The sequence below is a fragment of the Nanorana parkeri genome, unplaced genomic scaffold (genome assembly GCF_000935625.1).
Source record: "Nanorana parkeri isolate BGI_ZX_2015 unplaced genomic scaffold, ASM93562v1 scaffold52, whole genome shotgun sequence".
NCBI classification, from domain to species: domain Eukaryota; kingdom Metazoa; phylum Chordata; class Amphibia; order Anura; family Dicroglossidae; genus Nanorana; species Nanorana parkeri.
In genome coordinates, this window is record NW_017306320.1 from 315,226 (window position 1) to 340,823 (window position 25,598).

Sequence of the window (25,598 nt, forward strand, 5' to 3'; positions counted from 1 at the left end):
GATTGTTGGTATCTGCAAGCACTAATCTGATTGGTGACTTAGACAATACTTGTCTATTATCAGCAAGTGATGATAGTTTATTAGAATAAAAATGGTTATTTATGTTTGATGTAGGGGATGGGTATGCTGAGATGGCATTTGTACTTCAATACAACCTACATAGCAATGCATCATGGATAAATATTAGCACTGTTAAAAGCTCTTACCCGCAAATCATGAGAATATTGTACATTTCTGGATCGTCTGGAAAGGGGACTTCTTTCTGAAGGCAGAGCTGTTCACAGCCACCGTTAAAGCCATCCGAACAGTCAACCCCCATCTGGCGATTGTAGCATCCTGATTGGTCCTTCATAGGACTAAGTCCTGGAGGGCACTGCAGAGAAAGATTGATGCTTACTGGTTCCATCATAAAATGCACTAATGTATTACCTTCTCTAGCCCTGATATCATTCTGCATATGCACATTCATTTGTTCAAGAGCCTCTCCGTGATTCCATGCTACATTTAGAGTGAACATAAAAAAGAAAAAAATACTTGAAGTGTTTATAATTTATTTGTGTGTTGCTGTACCAAATATAAAACATTTTAATCAAGTGCCTGACAATTGATCTGCTTGCTGGAGAAGTTCACATCATTTTTTTCCCGTCTTGAGAGTTTAGTTTATGGAATATAAACCACTTTTTAGCAGGAATGACACCGCTGCCGCGGGAAGATGGCGTTGCTAAGCAACTGCTTTGCAAAACTTCAAGAACAAGTTTGGCTTCATGCTCAAAAAATAGATAAAGCCTACAATAATCACACTGAAATCGGGCCAACGATAAAAAGAAGAAAAAGCCAAATATGTAAAAAATAACAATTTAGCTGAAATATCTTGGCAAAGTAACTCAATCATACAGTTAAACCGGTTTAAGTTAACATGTTTTAGTACTTTATATTTCGTTTACACTCTTCTATTTCGGATGCACTCTTCATGTTATTAGTTTTATTTAATTGCTACCTTAATCCTTCTTTTTGATACTCTTTGTAATATTTTATTAATTCTGTCAACTTTTTAAACTCTAACTTGCTGTCACAGAACACCCTTAAACATATAGAAAAAATGCTTCATTGCTCCTAACCAGTTTGCGCTTGCAGCTCACAGCAACCTTAATTCAAAAGGCAGTTTGTGTAAGTTCAGCACCACCTACATAACACCATAACACACAACACTAGTAGGAAAATTGCAGAAATAGGACTATAAAGGGAATACAAACACTCAGACATCAATTAAAAAGAAATAATAATTCTAATTTTTAGCATACATAGTTAAACCATCAATTTGTAACAAAACACATGTCCATTGAGTTCAACCTACAGACAAGAACAAATAAAAAAAACCCGGCAACCTCAGAAACCAAAACTTGAGATTGACCAAGAGGAAGGCAAATGCCCATATAAAACATGATTCAATTTGTTCTAACAGGGTCACTCTCTGAATTAATAATCTAAAGTATTATTTCTCATAATTAGTTATATTTTGTGCATTTACAAACACACCCAGCCTTTTTTTTGGAGAGGCATAATCTACTGAATTTGCTAGAGCCAGCTCCTATTAAAGACTATTCCACATTTTCACAGCTCTTACTCTAAAGAATCCTTTAGGTACGTGGAGTTAAACTATAGGAAACACAGGGGAAGCAACAAATATTTGAAAAAAATATATTTTATTTTAATGTGAAAGAAAAGTTTTAAATAATATATCACTGCAATGAGCCAATTAGCCTGGCATAAATATAATGCCAGGCTCATTAAAAACAAAAATATATATTTTACCTGCAATATGAAAGTCTCCCCCTAGCCTTGGTATCTACTGTGCCTGGTAGTTCAATGACCAGTCCTGTTCCACAGCGTTGTCTCCTTTTGCCATCACAAGTAAAGGATAGCATGGCATTTGGCTGTACAGTTTGTTCTTTTTGCTGTTCACAGGTTGGCCAGAGAGAGGGGTCACTTTGATATGGCTGACAGGTTTTAAAATGGATTGCAATATGTGAAAAATGAGAATCCTGATTGTTAAAGAAAAACTCCTTTAAAAAATATGGATAATATAGAGAAGAGTTAGAGTTTATGTCAGGTTTTTACTGCTGTGTTCCCTTGGGGGAGATATCGGGGTTGATTTACTAACCTTATAAACACACCACGAACATGTATACACCTCTTTAGTGTGTTCCCTCCCAGCATGATCTATGGGTGGAATCTAAACACCTTTGTAGTGTGTTGTGCAAAGCCCTGCATGAATTGCAAGGTGATGTTGTGTAAATTAGCTCTATGTTGTGTTGCTTGCGTTGATGAATGCAGGAATGTAAATGTATGAGCTAACCATTTTTGTCTAAACTGTGAAGCAGCATTATATATGCATCATGTGCATGATTTTTCCATATATGGCATTAGTGGAAATATGCTCTTAGAGACTTTTTGGTTGATAAATACGTTTTGCTGTGTGAAAATCACACGCACCTGGTTCGTGCGTGTGTTTAGGTTAGTAAATCACCCCCATCCTCTCACTGCATATGTGTTTGAAGAGACAGAAAGTGAAATTTCCCAAATGGGGCCCAGACAGCAATGAGACTTGATAGAGGAAGAGAAGGCAAGGTCGGCACTCCAGTTTTGGGGAAAGTACAAATCCTATCATGCCTCTGCCTCTAGGAATCATGCTTGTGGCTGTCAGAAGCAAGACCATTTAAAAAAGTGTCAATTATTTAATAATGGATTATTGTTTTTATATGGGGAGTTACTGAAACCACAGATATAACCAGTTAGCATTTTAACTACTTTAGTTTTATTGGGTATTGCCATACCTGTTTTTGAGCTGCATCAGAGACTCTTTATCATAAAGAAGACACATTTTCAGTTTATCTTGATACTCTGCATAAACCACTCGAGCTACGACCTCACTAAATTTGAAATTCTACCCAGTGATATTTTTAGAACATTCGGTACAGTGTATACCTTCACCAAGGCTAGACTGATTTCACAGGTTCCTTTAACATGAACAGGACACTCATTGTAAACTGGGTAGAGAGCTACAATGAAAAGGACAGGTACACCCCCCCAGAATGTGATAAAATGGATCTGTTCTATACAACCTATTAATACGTTTTCATTGGCGTTATGCATTTAGCAATGAAAAAAAAACCAACACTTAACACTAAAGAGCCTAACCCTATACATCAGCCTAACCATTATTTTTGCCAAAATGTTCTTTGTAGTTCATGAAGAGCATTTCCAGGGAGCTAACAAGACCAATTAGTGAGATACTACTGCTTGTTCAGCTGTTGGCTGTTACCCAAGCAGCCCTCTATAAAGAGAGTCTTCCTGTTTCAATTTTTGCCTATAGGTATAGGTTCTGCTTCCTGCGTGTGCCTGGCTTTGGTTGGTTTGATTACTGGTTACCGAACTCCTGCGTGCCCCCCACCTGCTACCGGATTATCCTCTGTACTGTGCCACCTGTTTGTCAATGTGCCAATAAATGGACTATTGCTTTATTATGCTTTGGAGTGCTGGTGACGTTATTTCTCTTTCTGTTTGTTACTGACACAGCTTGGATTTTGACACTGCTTCTCCTGGTTTACCCCTGTGGAACTGTTGTCTCCTGTTAGTTGCTGACCTGGCCTGGACTTTGATGCAGGTACTACGCTGTTCAGCTTACCGGTTACTGACCCTGGCTGACACTATACTGTGAGTCACTCTTTTACTATTCTTATATATTACTGTTGCTCTACTTGCACATCTTTCACTAGGTCCCTGTAATTTTCCAGCTGCAAGATTCCTATTTGTCACTCCACCTGACACCAAGATAACAAGACTACCGATTAGGAAATTGGTTTGACGTGTGGGACCACTTGGCAGGCCTGACACTTCCAATGGTGAAATGCCCTGGAAACTCTGTCATGTACAGGGAGACTGCCCTGAAGACCCTAAGACTATAAAGGGAAACACCTGCTTGGAGAGATACAAAATTGCCATTGAAAGCCTTGGGGAGAGGGGCTGTGTCCATAGGAAAACAAAATTGCCTTGCTTACGGACTTTCTGACTGCACAAATACAATCAAATGACCTTTGATAACTTTTTGTTAAGACTGAATCTCTACAGTTAGTCTAGGCTCAGAAAGGAACAAAGATCTTCTCTATGTACCATTAAAGCTTTTTAAAGACATGCCAGCTACCTTCCTTTCAAACTGACCTGACTGTCCCGGGACCTCGCCCACACCCAGGCCCTACAGCACCTGCCTTGGCAATTGAGGCTTTAATTACATTATTGGCTTCAGCAATGCCTGGATGGATAATGAAATATGGAACATGCAGACTGTTCTTTTAAAAAATGTAAAAGTTTTATTTTATTGTAACCTAACTTCTAATTCTAACCATCAGCCAAACTATTATTTTCACAATGAAAGTTTCTTAAATTGACACTAAACTCAGGAGTGAAACCTGAAAAATGCAGTCAAGTACCTTAACTGTTAACAAACAATGTAATGTGGCTTAAACCAATTTCTGTCCAAAACAGCATACAAACTTTAGGGCAGGTGTTACTGAAGCGCATAATAAAATTAGGTATGAACGTGCATACAACCTGATATACACTGTATTACCATAGAACAATCATGTTTAGGTATTTTCTCTCTCCTTGGCTCTAAAGATGCTGGGTGGAGTAATAATCTGTAACTGCAACCAGTGGTGGTAGTATAGTCTTATATAGCTGTAATGTTGTATACTGATATAACCAGCAGCACTACACACTGTTTTGGGCACTCACAGTGGATAACAGCAAAAGTAATCCAAGGAGCCTATGTAAAGTTTCCGTCATTACTGGAATAATCTCTGAGTACCTAATTTTAACATTGTTTATTTGGGGCTTGAAACTTACATCCTATCTATGCTTTCCTGTACATAAGAATAACTGGGGATTCTTGCACCCTGGGTGCAGAGTGCGTAATAACATATATATAATTTGTTTCCAAAATAATGTTATAAAAACTGTACACTTCTAAGTTTACATAGTGTCACACAGTGTACATTTACGTGATAAAACATATTCAGCAGAGCCATTCTAACATATTCTCTTTTATACAGTACAGCAACCTTAGGCTGCAGCATAGAGCATTGGGATATTTATATAAAATATATTGATAGCTGTCAGACATGTTGCACTAAATAAAACAATGCATTAATACCGTAGTATTCAAATGTCACTATTGTACTTGTTCATGCCAGAGTCAGATACAACAATTCCATATTCACAGGCCTTAGAGATAAAATATTTTTTTACTATGTGACATTTTGCTACCTCTGTCCTCTAGACTCTGTGCAGCTGTCCTTATTGCCTCTGCTAGCTACACCTCTCATCCTTTGGCTGCTGATGAGAATTTACTGACCTTGGAGTTGGTTTTGCCATGTTGATAGGGCAATTCCACGCAGAATCACCTGGCCTAATCTGCCATCCTGATTACTGTGTATATTGACACCTTTAATCACAGTTTCCGAATGTGAGAAGCTGATGTCTAATCAAATGAAATGGCTAATTGGGTTTGCTAATCATTAAACAGACTCTTCTGCTTGGCAAAGCTTTATTGCAAGGAAAGTCCAGACTACAGCTGTATATTTGTGAATACAGTTGAAGTGTTGGGCAGCACACCTAGCAATCCACTACATATTCTGGGACATATAAAAGCTGTTAAGGCACCCCTACTGGGATTACATTTATTCCTCACTTTACAAACAGTGAAAAACTGCTAATAAGGCAATTATCAAAGCATTCAAATTGTGAGTTAGGTATGTGTGAGTGATTTTTCCCTTTGCTGATTAATCCAAATTTACCAACTGCGACCATTTGTAGCAAGGAAGGGGCAAAATGATACACTTGAGCCCCCTGATCTGCTCAACATAATCCAATACCCTTCTAACAATCTACTTCTGCCATCGATCCTGTGGTTAGGATGACGAGAAACAATTCTGCAGCATGCAAATGTAACAGCCAGATAAAAACTAGACATAGGATAGAAAAGTTATGCACAAATATATGCAAAACAAAATATATTAAGTAATAATTTATACAAGAGAGCAGAAATAAACCAAAAAAGTGTATGCATATTAATCAGAAACAACGCAATTCAGATGAAAATTCTCTGTGGGTCCACTGTGAAGGATAGAGATAAGTCTCCAGAAGAAATAAAAGGACTAGTGTAGTAACCTTTTCATACTTATTTATTAATAACACATGTATATTTAATGTGTCATTTGACTACCTGTTTAATATTTCACAAAGTTCTAAACCAACTGACAGTTTCTCCTATGTCTCACTGTTGGTGAGATATGTGCACTTGAGTTCCTGTGCATGCTACTTGCTGCCCTAATGAGGGGTTCTTACTTTCAATGCTGGATATTTTTTATTTATTTTATATTATGGATAATGCCACAGGATGAACTGGAACATGCTAAAACTCCTAGGTGGACCAGAGTTAAGAATTCTGGCAAGTGATGTCCCTGTTTGAGAACCCAAGACATTTAACAAGCCAGGGGCTTATTCAGATGCTTAGGCTAAGCTTGTATCTAAAATGTCACTTTTAGGTGGACTGGCCCTTCAATAAGGCAGAGAGTGCTATGTGCATTTTAACCCCTTATTGGCAAAGGTAAAACAAACCTAGTCCCCGAACCCAGTGTTAGAACATTGACATGTGTTAGTAAAACTATAGATACACTATATTGCCAAAAGTATTGGGGTGCCTGCCTTACATGCACATGAACTTCAATGGTATCCCAGTCTTAGTCCGTAGGGTTCAATAATAAGTTGGCCCACCCCTTGCAGCTATTACACCTTCCACTCTTCTGGGAAGGCATCCACAAGGTTTAGCAAAGTGTCTATGGGAATGTTTGACCATTCTTCCAGAAGCGCATTTGTGAGGTCAGGTCTGATGTTGGACGAGAAGGCCTGGCTCGCAGTCTCTGCTCTAATTCATCCCAAAGGTGTTCTATCGAGTTGAGGTCAGGACTCTGTGCAGGCCAGTCAAGTTCCTCCACCCCAAACTCAATCCATGTCTTTATGGACCTTGTTTTGTGCACTGGTGGAACAGGAAGGGACCATCCCCAAACTGTTCCCACAAAGTTGGGAGCATGAAATTGTCCAAAATGTCTTGGTATGCTGATGCCTTAAGAGTTCCATTCACTGGAACTAAGGGGCCAAGCCCAACCCCTGAAAGACTAACCCACACCATAATCCCCCTCCACCAAATTTTACACTTGGCACAATGCAGTCAGGCAAGTACCGTTCAGACAGAGAAGTGTGATTTGTCACTCCAGAGAACATGTCTCCACATCTCTAGAGTCCAGTGGCGGTGTGCTTTACACCACTGCTTCCGACGCTTTGCATTGCACTTGGTGATGTAAGGCTTGGATGCAGCAGCTCGGCCATGGAAACCCATTCAATAAAGCTCTCTACATACTGTTGTTGTGCCAATCTGAAGACCACACAAAATTTGGAGGTATGTAGCTAATGTGGCGACTTATGCGCACTGTGTGCTTCAGCATGCGTTGACCCCGCTCTGTCATTTTACGTGGCCTACCACTTCGTGGTTGAGTTGCTGTTGTTCCCAGTTGCTTCCACTTTGTTATAATACCAGTGGATATCAATATAATAACAGTGGACTGTGGAATATTTAGAAGCAAGGAAATTTCACGGAAAACCTGAATCCAATGATTTGGAGGGGTGTCCCAATACGTTTGGCAATATAGTGTATTTTTGCCACTTCTTAGTGGAAATCAGGTGAATTCTACTTTGTTTTTTAGGATAACTTATGCCTTCATTTTAACTTATTCACTATGCTAAAGGAAATTTCACTGCAAAGTAAAAATACCCTTGCAAAGCAAACAGCCTATTTCCCTTTTGTAAATCAACTCTATGAACCTTTTTTTAACAGTTAAATGCTGCCCTGTTTAAATGCTTATCTCTGCATAACATGGAAGGAAGGACATAGGTTCTGCATGACTTGGAAGGAAGGACATAGGTTCAAGGGTGCAACTGCCTTCTTGGCTAGTGCAGTATTTATCTATGATAGACACAGGGCATCCTTCAATGTTGCTATGTTCAGTCATACCCTGATGCATGTTTATCTTCTCTTGCAGGCTGTTTGCAATTGGAAAGCCCAGAACAGGATGTTACGTACACACTGTGCAGTAGGTTCACAGTGCTACTCTTTGGTACAGTAAACAATACAGCAGGGCCTCTACCCACATAGACTAATGGACTCCATCAAACAACCACTAACAAACAATAGTCACAAACATACAAAGTCTCTGAGGTGAAATGCCTTCAGAAGAACAGAACAGTGTCTCTGGCTTACTTAGAAACAGGCATCAAAATGCTGCATCAAAAGTAGAAAAGGACAGTTGGGGACATAGGCAGACAGTGGTGTACTCATTGTTCTTTTGGTCCTGGGCTGTTTTACATTTTTGGGCCTTTACCAGTTTAAATGCATAAATGTTGGTGTACACATGGATTTGTTTTGTATTCAGACATGTTTTTGTATAACGTTGCTAAAAAATGTGGACAGTATTGTTTAAAATTTGAATTTAGTCCTTTACAGCAGTGTACATGTAACGGTGGCAAATAATATCAAAGAATTCTGTCAGGTACAGAGGGAGTGTTAAACCTATTGTGTAAGATTGTTTGGTGATCTTAAAGGAAACCTTTACTAAGAGGAGTATAAGGGCTGTCATTGCTGACCTTCTTCTAAAAAAAGTTCAAAGACTTGCAAAACTGACCAGCACTGAAGTTCAGAACCTTTTCGCATCCCCATGCACCTTCCTGGAGTTTGTGGTCCTGGGCTTCTGCCCATTTTGCCTTTATTAAAATCCACCACATAGAGCACAAGGCATTACAGTGCCTTCCAGTTCCTCCATATTTATATATAGAATTCAACTCAGAGGACCTCAGGACCTCTCCAAAAGCTGGGCATAGCCAGGGCCGAAGCTAGGAGGCTTTACATTTTTAAACTGAAGTCCTGAGATCCTGTGCTTGCTGGGGACCTCAGCAGCTTTTCTGTGAACCGCGGCGCTGGTTTACAGTGCCGATTCAAGGTATGTCCCATCACACTTCTGACCAGAAATGTAGCTACAAATGTGACACTATTCTAGTCAATTAAGGGATTGACTTTGCATGAAGTTGAAGTGCGAGTGACTATCTATTGATTTTATGTTTACAGCGCCAGCCGCACACCTACAACTCCAAGAGCCTTGATGAGACCCTGCACCGCCCACCTAAGACCCCAGACAGCCCACCAAAGACCCCGCACTGGTCTCCTGAGAACCTCATACAGCCTTCCTGAGACCCCACACAGCCCGCCTAAGACCCTGCACAGCTCTCCTGAGAATCCCACACAGAGACACTAAGTAAGCCAGAGACTCCTGAGACCCCGCACAGCTCTCCTGAGAACCCCCCACACAGCCCACCTGAGACACTGGAGACATCAGTGCACCACCCCAGAGCAACACATGTATGTAACTTCATATTATTCGGCATTGCTGTATATTATATTGCTGGGATTTGTAGTCTTCTATAGTTGATGGTATTCTCAATTGCTGTATAATATATTGCTGCGTGGCGGACATTTGTGGTGGATCAGTGTCATTAGACCTGCTTCTGTACTCTCTTTTGATGCGGATGGGGCCCCTCCTGATCCACCATGGAGGTCAGGCTTGAAGTCACTTAATTCAAGTCTCTCCTCCATGACAGATAAGAACGGGCATCACCGGGAAAATAGAAGCAATCCCAGAAGCGGCTCTTTAATTAACAAAGCAGCACTGGAGAATGAGGCGATTTGAAGCCTTACCTCTGTGGTGGCTCAGGAGGAGAGCCGCCACACCAAGAGAAGAAGAGAGCCCAGAAGTGCGGGGTGGGTGCAAGGGGGGTGCGGATGGAGGACTTCTCCAAGGGAGGGGGGCAACTCTGAGTTTTTGCCCAGGGTGATGGAATATCAACCTTTGCCTGGGCACAACTCTCCATCTGCCACTAGATTTTCCACTGCTCTCATTTAGGAGGACAGTTGCCAAACTTAAAGAGTATCCCCCATTATCTGCTACACCAAATATCCACATACTTTAGGGTACACTCTAGACCAGGGCTTGAAATTTGAGAGCAGAGCAGCTCCTGTCAGTTCTGGCTTCCTTCGGCCGGAGCTCTGACAATTCTGAGCTCCGGCGAAGGAAAGAATGTCTGTGAGCAGCATCGATGCCTGGCTATCTGGGTGTGATAGTGAGGGCTGCTGCAGACCTCTGTAATCACTCACACATAAACCAGGGATCGATCCTGCTCACAGCCTCCTCCCTGCAAAGACGTGAACAGGTGAGGGGGCTCGGGGGAAGGGGTTAATTATTATAATTTTGTGTGGGGGGTTAATAAGGGTGGGAACTTATCTGCACCCTGTTAACATAATATAAAGCTAAAGCTATGTTATAATTTCAGTTTTTTATATTTTGGACTCTTTATTCTAAAGAAAAATCTAATTTCATATGCTTTAAGGGGGCGTGGTCGGGGCGTGGTTGGGGGTGTGGTTGAGGGGCGTGGTTGGAGTGGGGTTGGAGGCGGACCTGGGCAAGGTTTGGTGGGACAACTGGTGGAGAGTAAGGTTTTTGCCTGGCTAGTAGGTCTAGACTTGAAATTTTAAGCCTTGCTCTAGACTATAGTCCTCACTACTCACTCTTTCTCTCCCCTATTCCCCTATCATTGTAACATAGCCGGTACTGCATTCTAACATACCAGTTCTGCAGGAGGCTAAATCTACTGAACCATAACAGAACCATACCCTTTGCAATTTTTTGTCCTATGTATTCTTTCCATACATCCGGACCAGGTAACAGATCATTACATAATGAGATTATATAGTTAAAGGTTAAATTGTTAGCTGAAGTAAGAACTGGATGAAAGAAAAAAAAGGTAAATCTTACAGAGCAGAGTCCATAATGCCTATTGATTGTTCCAGCTGTAGAGAAACTGAATGCATATGTTTCATTGCTGCAAACGTGTAAATGTTCTCTTTTCTCTTTCCCTGCACCTGACTTTTATTCTGCAGCTTTTTTTTTCTTGCCATCATTTGAAAGTTGCACGCTGAGCTCTTTTCTATTTGCCTGCCACGCAATCCTTCATTTCTAAATATACTCTTCTGTTCTCTCCTGGTGTCTTTCTTACAATTCTCATTCTCACCTCCCTTCTCCTGTTATCCTGTTCTCTGTTTCACAATCACAGACTTCTTGTGATTCGATTTCTCTTGTTAACAGATCTGGTTCCCTCAGAGGGGAACAAAATACCACTGACACTTTTTTTTTCCTTCTGCATTTGCCTGTCTTTGACAGAGCAGGTGCACTGAGGTGTCACATACTAAATATACACCCAGCAGTGTCAATACAGACCACCAGGTGCTGGAGCTCCTCCGAGGCGTTGAGCTTTCCTTTCCTTTAGAATCCTTACTTTAGTAAAATGCATTTTCATCCAAAGGAGAGAGAGTAAATACATTAAAGTGTAAGTGCAGGCAAAATACACAATTTAAATACTTATCTGTCAACTGTCTAACCTTCCCTTCCCAAAATGTAGTAATAAAGTAGTAATTCTATTCAGCCACTCTTCCAGACACCATGCAAGGTGTAGCGCACCCTGGCAATGGGTTGTTAAGTCAGAGGAGGCCTACTCTCCCAAGATCGAAGGTTTGAGACCCTGGTCCATCACTATTGTGCCACATTCTTTGGCCATTTCAGGGAACCAAGAAACCAAACAGAAAGGGCAGATTAAAAAATTAAGTTAATTGAAAATAACAATAAACAAAATGTCAAAAAACAATGGAGAAAGTCCAAGACGTTGTCGGTGCCAGGTTAGATGTCAAAGCAGGTAGTAAGCCAAACCAGGTCAGGGAACACTGAGAGCAAAATTAATGGAAACAATAGCCGGAGTCAGGAACCAGAAGAGCAATCAGCCAGAACTAGGGTCATTCACAACAAACAGCAACAACAGCAGAGCACTTGGTACATATGAACACATGTAAAGGCAGAGACAGAATGGACAAGCTGATGGTTAAATAGTGACCTGGTGTTGCATCAGCACTTTGAGACAGGACATTGCCAGGAGTTTGACAGTAATTGCAGAATGATGATGTTTACGGGTTTGGTTATTAGAAGAACGAACAGTGTCAGACACACTACAACAGAAGAGAGGCTGCAGCTCAACAGGACAAAAATGGGTAAGAAACCCTGACAGGCCAATAGGCCAAGTCAGGAAACTCACTCACAATTGTTACACAGGTCAAGTGGTTACAATGCAGGTCTCCAGCACAAGGTCCATTGACCCTCCTTCTCATAGCCATCACCATTTTCCTGAGCAAGCCAGTTTCTGAACTCACTCTTAGGTATAGGCCGCCCTGCGATACCCCTTAAAAAAAGACTCAGTCCATCTTCTAATTTAACTCATATTTTCTTATGGTAGGGTCAAACAGAACAGTCTATTTTGAGCAGGGTTCCATTACTCGTGGCTGATCCAATTTCTGACTCATGTCCACAGAAGGGTGTTAGCAGCATCCCCCTTAGGGGAACACCAAAAAAACAGAAAAATACATTTATACCCCCTAACTAGGCAGAGAGGGACACCAAGAGAGAAACTAAGGGACACACCCAACACACAAGAGAGCATTAACAAGGACTTGTCCACTTTATTTTTTTCACTGCTGTAGCCAAAGCAATACAGCTCAATCAACACTGGGTTCTCTGCTCTCCCAACAATCATCATGCTCCATTTGTTAAGTTAATAGCGCTGTGCAATGCTGTGAAGCCTGGCTGTCTTGCAGTACTGTCCCTTTCTAGTCTGACTAAAGATGCAAAGTGCTTTATAGGGGCCTAGTATAAATACATCCTGAGGTACTTATTAAAATACATGTAAGCATTGATAATTAAGACTAGACATGTAAGCTGTGGAACAATTCGGTTCGGGTTTGGATATTTCGGAATTCGGATCCGAAATTCAATTCGGTTCGGGTTTCGGATTCGGGCGAAATCTGAATTTCATTAGTTTCGGATGAGTGTATGAATATTTGTTGCGAGTAAAATAGAAAGCCATATGTAGATATTATTACTAAAGCTGAATCTCCTAGACACGAATGGCATTCGGGATCCGAATTTCGGAACTGCATTGGGGAGCACCCAAATGCCATTCGGGTCGAATTGCATTCTGAAATTTGGATCTCGAAAGCCTTTCAGGTCTAGGAGCCTCAGCTTTAGTATTTTATATACTGTATATGCCTCCCATGTTGCCGTAATGAAAATTCATGTACACATTTTACATTAAAATTTTACATTAAAAAAAACATACAGTGGAAGGACACTTGCCCTGCCTCTTACCTGCCCCAAAGGTAGGAGAGCTCTAATTTTTCTTGCAGTGATGTCCGTTTTGGAGTTTTAAAGAGTTATTAGAGTAAGAAATCAGAGTTATTCAATCTCACGGCACCAACCCAAATCCAAAATGTTAGTTTTGGGTGGATTTGACTTTTAAGAGAGACGGAAGCAGGAATTTAAAACCTTCCTTCCCCCACTATTAAGCAAAAAAATCATGAGTCAGAAGACAGAGGGACATTTTTGGCATATAACAATAAAAAAAACAAGGTTCCCTGGCATGTACTTGCAGTGTGTGATTTGTATCTGCATTAGTCATACCAAGTTGAGATAACTCACGTTGAAGCAGACATACATGTCTGCTGATTATGATTCATAGAAGAATTGCTGCAGAGGTGGACCGGGTGTTTAATGTCTATTAAATAGTGTAATAGGTAACAGAGTACCAGATTACTCTTGGTGCATGCCACATGACCCAGTTAACTGAACCAGATGACTGTGATGTATTAAAGCCATTAGAAGCCACATATTGCAGAAGACTTTGCAAGCCTTTGAGTTTCTAAGCCACTCAATGTCAAGGGGACAGCAGCAAATTGCTCTGACATCCACTGCAGGACCCCCTGCTGCTGATGTGAAGGGGTTAATGCTGCTATTTACTAGGGCAGGAATTTGGTCTATTATAAGTAAATTCATTTGAACTATTCCCATGATGCTCAGGGGCAACACACTGAAATGTTATCACAGCACCTTCTGAAGTCCTCAAAAAATAATGATGATTGGATAGTGCAATGGAATGACTTCTGTGCTGTTATCACCATTGCTCTACTTGAATACTTAAAGGAGACCGCCTCTCCAATAAAAAAAGTTACTTTCATTTTTGGCAAAGGCTGATTACAACTGCCTATGTGTAAAATTCTACTTGCCTTTCCAGCCTCGATGTGCTGTTCTCTACATCTGCCAGTAAGATTTAGAGTGTAAAAGTGTCAGGGCCGAAGCTAGGGGGGCATGTGCCCAGGGTGTCGCATTAGTAGGGGTGTCACTGGGTGTGTGGATGGAGAACTTCTCCCTTGGAGGGGGAGCAATTTTGAGTCTTGCCCCCGGATGACAGAATGTCTAGCTTCCTCACTGGAAGATGACCATACACTGCTTACATTTTGGCCGAGTCCTGCTGAGTTTGAGCAGTGTGTGGCCCTGTCGGTACCCCTCCAATAAATTACATGTTTTTATTTGTCGAAGGAGCCTAGAGTAAAATTAAGCTGTAGTCACTGTTCAGGTATTCTGAAAGTGGCACATCCACCGCTGTCACAATACAATGACCTAGCAGGGAATATTCGCACATCTGCGCCATTTAGCATGGGAGATGTAATCAAGCATTTTTTAAGTTGTACACGTTGAAGTGTATGTAAACACAAATGTCATATATTGCAGCTTATCAGTCCTTTTGTGGTGACTCAACTAGTTTTCTTTTTTTTCAGGCTTTCTTTCCTTTATTTTCCTTTTGTGATCCTGCCAATAACTAATTTCCTCTTCTAGGGTGACAACACTTGTTCACAGTATCTATGGAGGATCAGTGTTGTCACTAGGGATGCACCAATACCGTTTTTTCGGTCTCATGGTTGAGTACCGATATTTTGCTTTCGGTATTCGTCGATAACGAGTACCATTACCCGTGCTTCCGCTGGCATGGACCCGGCTTCCAGGGCAATCAGGAAGCCGGGCGGCATGTAATGAGATGCTGCCTGGCTTCCTGATTACCCGGGAAGCCGGCTCTATGTTGTTTGGCCGGGAAACCGGCTTCCAGCCAATCAGCATTGAGCCAGCATCTCGGCCAATCAAGAAGCTGGGCGGCCAGTAATGACCTGCCTCCCAGCTCCCTGAATGGCCGGGAAGCCGGCTACATGCTGATTGGCTAGAAAGCCAGCTTCCCAGCTAATCAGCATCGAGCCGGCTGTCCGGCCAGCTCGATGAAGATTGGCCAGGTAGCTGGCTTCCCTGCCAATCAGCAAGGAGCCACCTGTTTGACTGGCTCGATGCTGATTGGTGGGGAAGCTGACTTCCCAGCCATTCAGCATGGAGCTGGCTTCTCACACAATCAGGAAGCTGAGAGGCAGGACATTACTCGCCACCCAGCTTCCTGATTGCCCAGGAAGCTGGCTCCATGTTCTCCTACGGCACTGCCGGTCAGAGGAAATTTTCCTCTGAACGGAAGTTCCTGGTATCGGGGAAGGTATCAAAGGATTTGGGTGAGTACAAGTGTGTGCCCAAATACTTGGTATCGGCACTGATAGCGATACTAGTATCGGTATCGGTGCATCCCTAGTTGTCACCATAGGACAGAAAGTGTTTTAAGGACTGCAGTACACCTGTACATCTGTACTCCGCAGAGCTAGCTGGGAACAGCTGTAACTGAAAAGATCACAGCACAGACAGAGAGCAATGGAAGTTATCAATACCTGATCAAGACATGACCAAAGCTACCCCAACCTAATACCTAGGAAAAGGTAGGGGATTCATAGAACCACAGCGAGACAATTTGTGCACCATCTGGGTTTTTTTCTGAAGAGCAAGCATTTTTTCCCTACTGTGTAGTATTTATAATGCATAGATAGGTACTTCAAAACACATTTGTTAAAGATGTTCTAAAGTAATATCAGCATTGTAACAGGGAAACCTACTATAGTTGTTTTTAATAATGCAATCAAAGCTTGCTTGAAAAAATGGCTATTATGCAGTGAGTGCTGCCTTCCATCTGCTCATCACTTTCAACACCTACTGGCTTCCCAGTGTGCTATAAGTCTCTTTCCCTGCTGCTTGATCTTATTCAATGTCAATCCCTCAAGACTACATATCCCATCGTACATAGCTTTCATCAAGCAATAATGTTACATTGTTGGGACGTTGAGTTGTAGTTCAGAAGGCAGGCTCTGTGAGAGCTGTGGCACCAGCAAGTGCATGTTCATAGACCTGATTGAAATCGTGTCAGTGCATTGAGGACGTACATCCTATAAGTATCTTCAATAAGTAAGCTTACAAACTTTTAGATCGATATGGTTAGGAGCGGGATAGATCTTATGGAAATTCAATATTGACATGCAAATATATTTTCAGTTTTTGACCATAGATACCCTTTGTAGAACAACGTCAGTTTTAGTGAAGTTGTCTTTTAAATGTTCCCCTCAACCCCCTGAATTGCAGCCTTCTAGCCAAACTCTTAACGTTTGCCATGCCCTCGAGTTGTTCCCTGTCCAGCATTGCCTGAAGCTGCAAAGCATTTGATGAATAAAGGACCAGACATGTCTAGCTCCTACTGTGCATGTGCACTGCTTGACATGTTCATTTCAATGATTGGAGCAGCACTTTTCTGGACATCTGGGGGGCCACCATGAGTATGAAACAAATATAATAATAAAAGGCTAAATACAGGGTTGAACACAGAGAAGATTTTTTTTGTAAAGCCTTTCCATTGCTGGGCAGGCTTACTCTGGGAACAACTACAGAAGGAAAACTACTGAAGGTAAGTACACTGCCTTCCCAAAAAAGTCACATACTTTAATATTTCATTGAGCCGGCTTTAGATTGGATTATTCGCTCCATCAATGTCACAACATTCACTTCCATGCAGAGTCGCATACATTTTTCACCAAAATCTTGTAAAGATGATGGGAGAGTCAGACCCCCTGCACAAAGTCTTCTCCAGCACATACCAAAGATTCTCGATGGAGTTAAGGTCTGGACTCTGTGACGGCCAATCCATGTGTGAAAATTATGTCTCATGCTCCCTAAACCACTGTTTCACAATTTGAGACCCATGAATCCTGGCATTTTGATCTTGGAATATACCTGAGCCATCAGAGAAGGAAAAATCCACTGATGAAAAAACCTGGTCATTCAGTATGTTCAGGTATGCAGCTGACGTCATTTTTTGGGCACACAACATTGCTGAACTTATACCTATTATCCAATGGATGACTCTTAACTATTTGCTTAGCTAAATCCAGGTGATGGCTTTTTTTGTGGGGGATCAGGTAGTGTATTTATGTAGCTGGTTGCCTCTTTTGGGAATTGGTAATATTTAAAAGACAACATTACTAAAAATGGAAGTTGTCATTGAAGTATTATAAAGTACTATGTAAACAGCCAAACAATTGAATTATTTAAATTAAACACACAAAACTGAATTATCCAGTCACCCTTTGCTAGTATATCTAAAAACTATAAAAAGAGAATATGGTTGCCTTTTAAAGACTGCCCTATGATATCTGTGTCAAGTATGCAGCTAATAGAAAAGATTTTTAATGTAACTTTACAGATCCACTTACCACACAACCACTAGAGTCCAGTTTACGATCAGAAACACAGCGGAAGTTCTTGCTGCATCCACCATTTCCCTTGGAACAATCCCGAACAGGACCGAAGGAGTCTAGCAGAATCTCAAGGTTATCAAATGAAGAAGAGGTCATAAGTTCCTCTCTGTTGGCCAAGCAAACAATAGGAAAGGAAACAGGGGGAAGGATGATAGATAGGAAGAGACAAGGAGGAAATATATCAAATCAAGGCAAGCTAGAAAAAGAGAGCGCTAGTCAGTGAAAGGGGCATGAAAGAGGTCAGGGCGAAGGGAAAATAGATTAAGGAAATGGGTAGGATTGAGACATAGGCAAAAAGTGAGAGATGCGTTGATAAAAACATACAAATCATCTGGCAGAAATGTGCTGCCTTGGTAAGATAGTAACTGTTTATGAGCGAGCAGCACAAAGAATGCATCCAACATTCAGCCATTATTTACTAGAACAATGTGTCCCTGATATAGGAAGGCCCATTAATCAGAGCACAGGGAGAGGCACAACACACTGACACTATGTCTCCCCTGTGGATCCCCACGCACTCACCTGACCTCAACAGCATCCTCCATGACAGTCATGTCTGTTTTACACTTGGCTGATGGATTAATGGCCAGTTCGGCAGGGGGGATGACAAAGCTCTTACTGAGAGGAAGCCACATACCCTCTCCCAGAGTGTACGTAAATCTGTGTTAAAAGAGACAAGGTGTCACCACTCTTTTTTTCATATACATTCATGGAAAATAAATGAAAACAGGACTAAAGGCAAACATCATTACTACAGCTCCTCATCAAACCATCCTTACAGCAAGAGAAAGACCATCAATATTCACAGGCCCTGGGGAAAAGAGAGGAAGGGGAGCTAAAATTCAGCCTTGTCAATATATTATATCTATATCTCAGATAAAACTCCAATGCCTGACTGTCAACAAAGGAAACAATGTCTGAATTTTGTTTTAATTTATATTTAATAATTTATATTTTTTTAAATAATTTTATAATTTATATTTAGAGGGAAAATCCGATAATTGAAGGTTTAGCTGTATGAATAATAAAGTCATGCCCTTTTTTGCATGAAACCTCAATTATTATTTGTTAAAGTTGTATTCTTTTCAAGTACACCTGCCAGTACTGTAATGGTATTGAATAGGTTAAAGAACTACAACATATCTTTCTATACCTTTTTTCAAATTCTCTCATGCTCTAAATCTCACAATGTTGTATTGTGTATATTTTAAAACTCAATAGTATTGACAGCTGGTACACTCAGTCCAGTGCACTTTTATTGATCACTAAGGTCACCCATCATAATGATGGGCCAAAAAGGGATGTGGTGGAGGATCCAGGTGCCCTGGTAGATGATAGACTTAATGACAGCATGCAATGCCAATTCGCAGCTTCTAAAGAAAGCAAGATACTTTCTTGTATTAAAATGCGAAGACTCAAACCTTAGTTTTGAATATGCAGTTTAGTTTTGGGCAGCGGTTCATTAAAAGAGTGAAAGAACACAGAGACATTTAACTGAAAAAAGTGCAGAAAAGGGCTACTCAATTAATAAGGGACATGCAATTGATCGGGAATTTGATCACACTGTATAAAGACATAACTGGTCCAAAGAGTGAACTGGGTAAAAATGTGTTTGCTTTAAGGTCACAGAATCATATACCAACACAGTCTATACAATTTTTTTTTTCCAGTAAGCTCTGTGAAAATGTGGGATAGTTTTCTGCAAGAGTCAGTTCTAGAAGACTTAGTAAATTGTTTTCGTACAAGGGCTAGATGTGTGTCTGAATGCACAAAATATTACTGGCTAATAATATTTATGAGAAATATTATATAAAAATATGTTACAGGATCCTCGAAGTAAAATCTTGACTTTGGGGACCACACAGGATTTTTTTTAATGTTTGAGCAAACTGGACCAAGCTTCATAACCATATTTATATGTAATTATGCAAGAGAGCAGGGGGGGGGTATAAATACTATACTGACTTCGAGCAAGCAAGGCAGTTGGGAGCAAGCTGCCTACTGCTGTCCTACATTTTTCACTTAAAGCAGGAGTAAACAAAAACGCTGACAAGTGGGGGGGTTTTTATGACAGAAGAGACTCTGTAGGTCTCTTCTTTCATAATTGCTTCTCCCTGCCTGTCAGTGTTTATGTGCCTTGAGCCACACATGTGCAGCTAAATGAAAGGTTTTGGGAAAGTCCTTTACTGAGATCAAGTAACTGCCATGTGCATGCGCTGGAGTTGGATCATTCTGGTATGGCCAATCAAGAAACTGAAAATGCGGAACCCAGAAGAAGACTGGGACAGGAAGGAAGCGCCGGTAAAGGTGGAGATCACTGAGATCGCATTGCTGGAGGGGATTGCCTGTAAGGTAAGTCTGCCATAATGAGCATACTAGCATACTATGATAGACACCTCCTGGAGGTGATTTAAAAAAAAAAGTATTCATGTTACAGCTCATTTTAGAATATAGAGACCTATCCTATCATGACATGGCAAACATCCCCGCAGCTAGGTATCTCTAGAAAACATTTTAAGATGAGGACTAATGAGGACTAATCCCAATGAATAAATAAATTTCTAGAGAAAAAGAAAACATATTTTAAGTTAACAACAACGGGGATCTGTATTTATTTCTCCCTGCACATGACATGGCTTATGTTTAGGACCTCACCATCAGTCCCAGGAATGATGGATTCTTCTTCTACAGGTGCCCTCTAATGTTGATGAGCACCTTTGCTTCTTGGAGTGGATTTGAGGAAGATGCTTCCAGAGATGCCATATTCCTAACAGCCAGTATTTCTCAACACAGCTGAGTTCTGCAAAGGACTGTGACTGCAAGAAGGTCTTAGCTTTCCTGTGGAAGTTAATAAGCTGAGGGTTGTGAATCACTGACTACCCCCCTTTTTGACTAGGTGAAGATAGTTAAATTTTTTAAGGGAAACTTCTTTCTCAAATCTCAATTTTCTCAATCTGATCTGTCTTTGGAAAATGTCACATAAGCAGCATCCTCTGAGTTAAAGTGGTATACTTTATAGCTAACTCAGTGGACACAAAGACACACACATTTGAAATCCTTTGGGGTTTTTTAGAGATGGTGCCATGCCTAAGAAAACGTGATTGTCAGCCAATAAATTGTGTAACCTTCTCTATTAGTGATGGTTAACACTGCAAACAACTCAATGGTAGCTATTTTTATAAGTAGTAGAAGTATCCAGACTGGTTAGAGTTACCAAGGAAATCTTTAGACCTGGAGGTCATGAGCAAAATTCTAGACTCGTGTCATCTGTCACTAGCAGTGTGTGGATAGAAGGAGCTGGGCACAGTGAAGGTCACAGTTTGAGCTTACATTAAATGTACTAAATGTCAGTTGTCGTTTCACATTGCCCCTTGTCCACTGAGCCTGATATGTACTGTGAATTGTAAACTGCTGTGAGCAGTGAGCACAGTGCTCATAAGCTAAAAATGTACCTGAATATTTTGTCGGCCGGTTGTTCCCCCAGGACCAGGTCAAATCCTCTCTGAAACATGGTGTAAGGCCAAGGGCTGCATCAAAAGACAACAGTAAACACATAGATATGATTATGCAGAATTGTGGCCCTGGGAATTGCATTGTATAAAAATACTTTTAGATCAGTGTTGAAGCCTTTCTTATGATATGTAAAGGAGTGTACAGTGTAAACTTGCTGTTGCTGATACTAATGCTGGGCTACCACAGGAGTAGTTTAGAGGTATTTGGTTGCTCACTAGGCGGTCAGCCTCTGAAGCATCTCATTACCCCTCCCCATGCACAAACACTGCTTAGTGCTCTGTAGAAATAATGTATTATGGGCTATGACAAATGTTGACTTTTCTCATAGTTTTTGCCAATTAATTATGAATAATAGTATCAGAATATATTCATATTTACAACTAGCAGGTGGAGCACTAGACAGGTCTACATTTAGGTAACAGGCCATCCTAGGGACACATTAATGATGACAATGTTTATACAAACAAGTACTTGTTAAAATGCCCTGTTTTTTCCGCCCTCACCCTGCAGCGCCCTCAGGCTGCCGCCTGACTTGCCTTGCGGTAGCGCCGGGCCTGTATACAAGCGCCCATTCATTCAATCATACAGCTAATTTAGTAAAAAAATAATGCTTGAATGTGCTGCTGGAAGAGGCATAGGGTTTGCTTTAAAATCAAACTTTTTTTGAAAAAATATCTAGAACAACAAAGAAGAAAACGGGGGGCGTGGCCTGACTATGGCGGTGTGAGGTTGCATACTCTCTGAGCTCCGCTGCCCACCGAGCATCCCGCAGATGATCACACATCCTAGCTTACCAAGAAGAGCAAACCCCTTAGAGACGAAACCGGGACGCCCTCCGGGGACCTGCACACTTTCTTCTCGTCGCCTGCTGTCTCTACACGATCCTCCACGGCCAGCCGCATGGTGCCTTCTGAATCGCTGCGGACTACAGTGACGTCCGCGACACGGGATCTGCCAGAGACTCCCTTACCCTCCGTGCCTGCAGCACGCTCGATACCGCCGGGGGACGTGCCACACACCAACGGTGACCCTGCCATGGACCGACAGCCACCTCCGGTGTCCGCGCCCCGCACACAACCATCGGGCACCAGGGAACCCCTATCCGCAGGTGAGATGTCGGCCATCTTGCTGTCTCTCCCGACCAAACGGGATATAGCAGAGATGGTCTCTAGCATGGAGACAGCCCTCAGGCGGGACATAGCGTGTATAACATCTACGGTCTCCCGACTCAAGGACCGGGTCACCTCCCTTCATGCAGACCAGGGTGCCACCTCCCAACGGGTACTGGAGCTGGAAAACAGAGTCCTGCGGCAAGAAAACAGGCTGACCACCATGACGCTGGCCCACAACGATCTGGAGAACCGCTCCCGCCGCAACAACGTGAAGCTCCGCGGCCTGCCCGAAACCATACCACCTGTAGGCCTTCAGGAGGCGGTATCCCAGATCCTCAATATCGCGCTGGACAAACCACCCGACTCTCCCATAGAACTTGATCGGGTTCACCGGATTGGCGGACTGCGCCCAGACAGAGACATTCGCCCACGGGATGTCTTGTGCCGAGTCCACTATTATACGGTACGGGAGGCCATTCTCCAACAAGCCTGGCACAAGGGCCCGATCTCCTACGAGGAAACAGACACCACTCTCCTACCTGATTTGTCAAGGCGCACTCTGCAAATGCGCCGGCTGCTCCAACCTCTATTGGCTGAAATACGGAGAGCAGGGGCACTCTACTCCTGGGGATACCCCTTCTGCCTCAGTATTCGCAAGCAGGGGGAGTCGTTCGTGCTACGTCACCCAGATCAGCTGCCGGCCTTATTTTCATTCCTGGAAGCCTCCCCTGTGGAGATACCTGACTGGCTCCGACCCGAGATATCTGAGATAACCCGACCTCTGACCCACTGTGTCTGACGCCGAGCCTCTGCAGACTGTGGTCAACAGCGTACCTCTCGGGCGCCACCTATGGAAGACCTGCCGACTCAAACAGACGGATGGGACCCCACTACCAGAGAACTGTGAGGATCCTGAGTTGATGATCTTTACCATACTCCTACAACAGGACTGCGCCACCTGGGACTTCAAACGCATTCCCCGATTATAACAGGGGACTTTGTCTAGCACCTGATGACTCATCACCGTGACCCACTTCACTGCTCCGTTTCCTACTTATGGGTGATGTATGATTACTGGATTACCCGTATTCCCATTGTTTGTGCTTACAGCGACCGGGGGCTTCTTGCGCGCAATGGGGGAGGCGTTTGGCTCCGGAAGGGGCTTTTTGCCTGCCCCTCTCCCCGTTGGAACGCACCCTCAGTATTGCCTGTTTTGAAGTGAAGGTGATTGCACCTCGTTGTTTCTGTTATTAATATCTCATTCTCTCTCTTCTGATTTACCATTGTTGCTTTTTCTATAGTATATAACCTGATGCTGCGGTGGGTAGCAGCTCATTGTTGATATAGTTGTTATATCCTTTTTTTTACGGTTAATTGCTTTAACTGCACACTGCCCTAGTTTACCTATTTCCACCAATAGATTACAGACCGACATCGATCTCTGAACATTATCGGCGACGGCGGCGGCCTGACTGGCTGGCTGACCAGCCCCATATAGATCCCAACCACTCCTTACCGACCCTTTACCACTTGTCAGGTCAATATAACCTACCCCCCTTACTTTGCCACCACTCCTTCCCCCAACCACAGATCAGTGCTGGCGCTGCCAACAACCCGCAGCGGGGATGCTTCACATCTTCTGGGCCTGTCCGGAGCTCCAACAGTTCTGGGATAAGGTACACACGCTCACACAGAAATTTACAGAGGCCCAGGTCCCACGAGATCCTGCCTTCTTCCTCCTACACCACAATGCGATCCCTGAACGAGCCAACACACGATCTCTCATCCGGCATTTAGTCAACGCAGCACGGGCATGCATACCGGCCCTATGGCTGAAACCGGAACCACCACACATTAGACACGCCCTAGATCGCATTCACGATATCTATGTTATGGAAGACCTAACAAGCTCTATCAAACACAATAACTCTACGTTCTCTAGCTCCTGGCTCCCCTGGATGGAATATGTGAGGTCTTCGGAATACCTGACCCTTTACCAGACTCCTACTGCCTGATGGGAATAGGAGATACTGTTCCACAATCCCCACTGCTTTAACTCCCCTGCTTCCCCATAGACATTAGTCATTCCCGCCTGGTCTTGCATATTACCCGTTAAGAATTACCTGTAACTCTGTTTCTCGTATGTTATGTATGCTATGCCATTTTTACACCGCTGAACGAATACATTTGTAAACTCTGGCTATGTCTATGCACCGCTAGCACCCTTCTCATTTCTGTAATGTTTGCAAAAATGCTAAATAAATTTATTTATTATAAAAAAAAACAAAGAAGAAAACATGGGTTGGTTTCATATAAAAGGTGCTTGAACTATCTTGAGCCACCTCTAGGTGCCTGGACATAGTATTAATGCTCCTGTACAGGGCCCCGAAATCCCTTAAATCTGGGTGTTTTGATATGCCAATACTGCCATCAGAAAGGATGTTGGCACATGGACCTAACCCCATACCTTTCAATTGGTAATTAAGGCTGCCCATTAGATGAATGCAAATACTGGCTTCAAATAGGAACTGCCCACCATACCTTTTGATTGGTAAGTGGGGCTGACCATGACATTACCAGGTCATTAACAAATTGGAAATATTGGTAGGTGATAGGGCCAAGTGCCAACTTCCTGGTTAAAGTGGGAATTTACATATTAGAGTATCCCATGTTTAAGGGCTTCTAAGACACCTTAGATTAGAAGAATACAAACACTATATTCAGGCACCTGTTAGAGCTTGCTATTGGTTTAAAGTAACTAATTAAAAAGCTACCTTTTTACTACAGGTTTGCTTTAAAAGTAATTTGTGCACAAAAGATATTTTGACTGGAAAAGTTCAACTTTCCTGATCAGTCTTAAAGGCTATAATTCTGGGTTATTTTACTTACCCCTGATTGGTTCCCCACTCATTCCGTATGCAGAGGTGTTTGTGCACTGGATCCTTCATGTATCCCTCATGACAGAGACACTCTCCTGAAATAAGAAAAAGAAGCTGAGCTCTCTGTGCACAAAGTTCAGTTGTACATAGTAAAGTAAATGTATGCTTGCTCCATTTTGTTGCTCAGTGGCTCAAGCCTCCTCTGCTTCGAAAAGCAGGGAGTGGTACCAGAGATGGATTAAATGCGGAAAGGGGTTCTTGGCAGGGTAACAGCTTCCCCCCCCCCCCCCCCCCCCCCCCCCACAAACACTCGGAGCTGCGAGACAGACAAGA

General features: G+C 42.4%; 1 protein-coding gene across 1 annotated transcript in view; it reads right to left on the bottom strand.

Moving 5' to 3' along the window:
* ASTN1 (astrotactin 1) overlaps positions 1–25,598 on the bottom strand; it is a 436,540-nt gene that overhangs the window by 73,574 nt on the left and 337,368 nt on the right. Inside the window, exons 9-13 of the mRNA XM_018575081.1 lie at positions 25,276–25,360; positions 21,214–21,288; positions 18,284–18,421; positions 17,717–17,867; positions 207–373 (exon numbers count right to left, since the gene is read on the bottom strand). Coding sequence (XP_018430583.1) covers positions 207–373; positions 17,717–17,867; positions 18,284–18,421; positions 21,214–21,288; positions 25,276–25,360 — 616 coding nt within the window. The remainder of the gene's footprint in view (positions 1–206; positions 374–17,716; positions 17,868–18,283; positions 18,422–21,213; positions 21,289–25,275; positions 25,361–25,598) is intronic.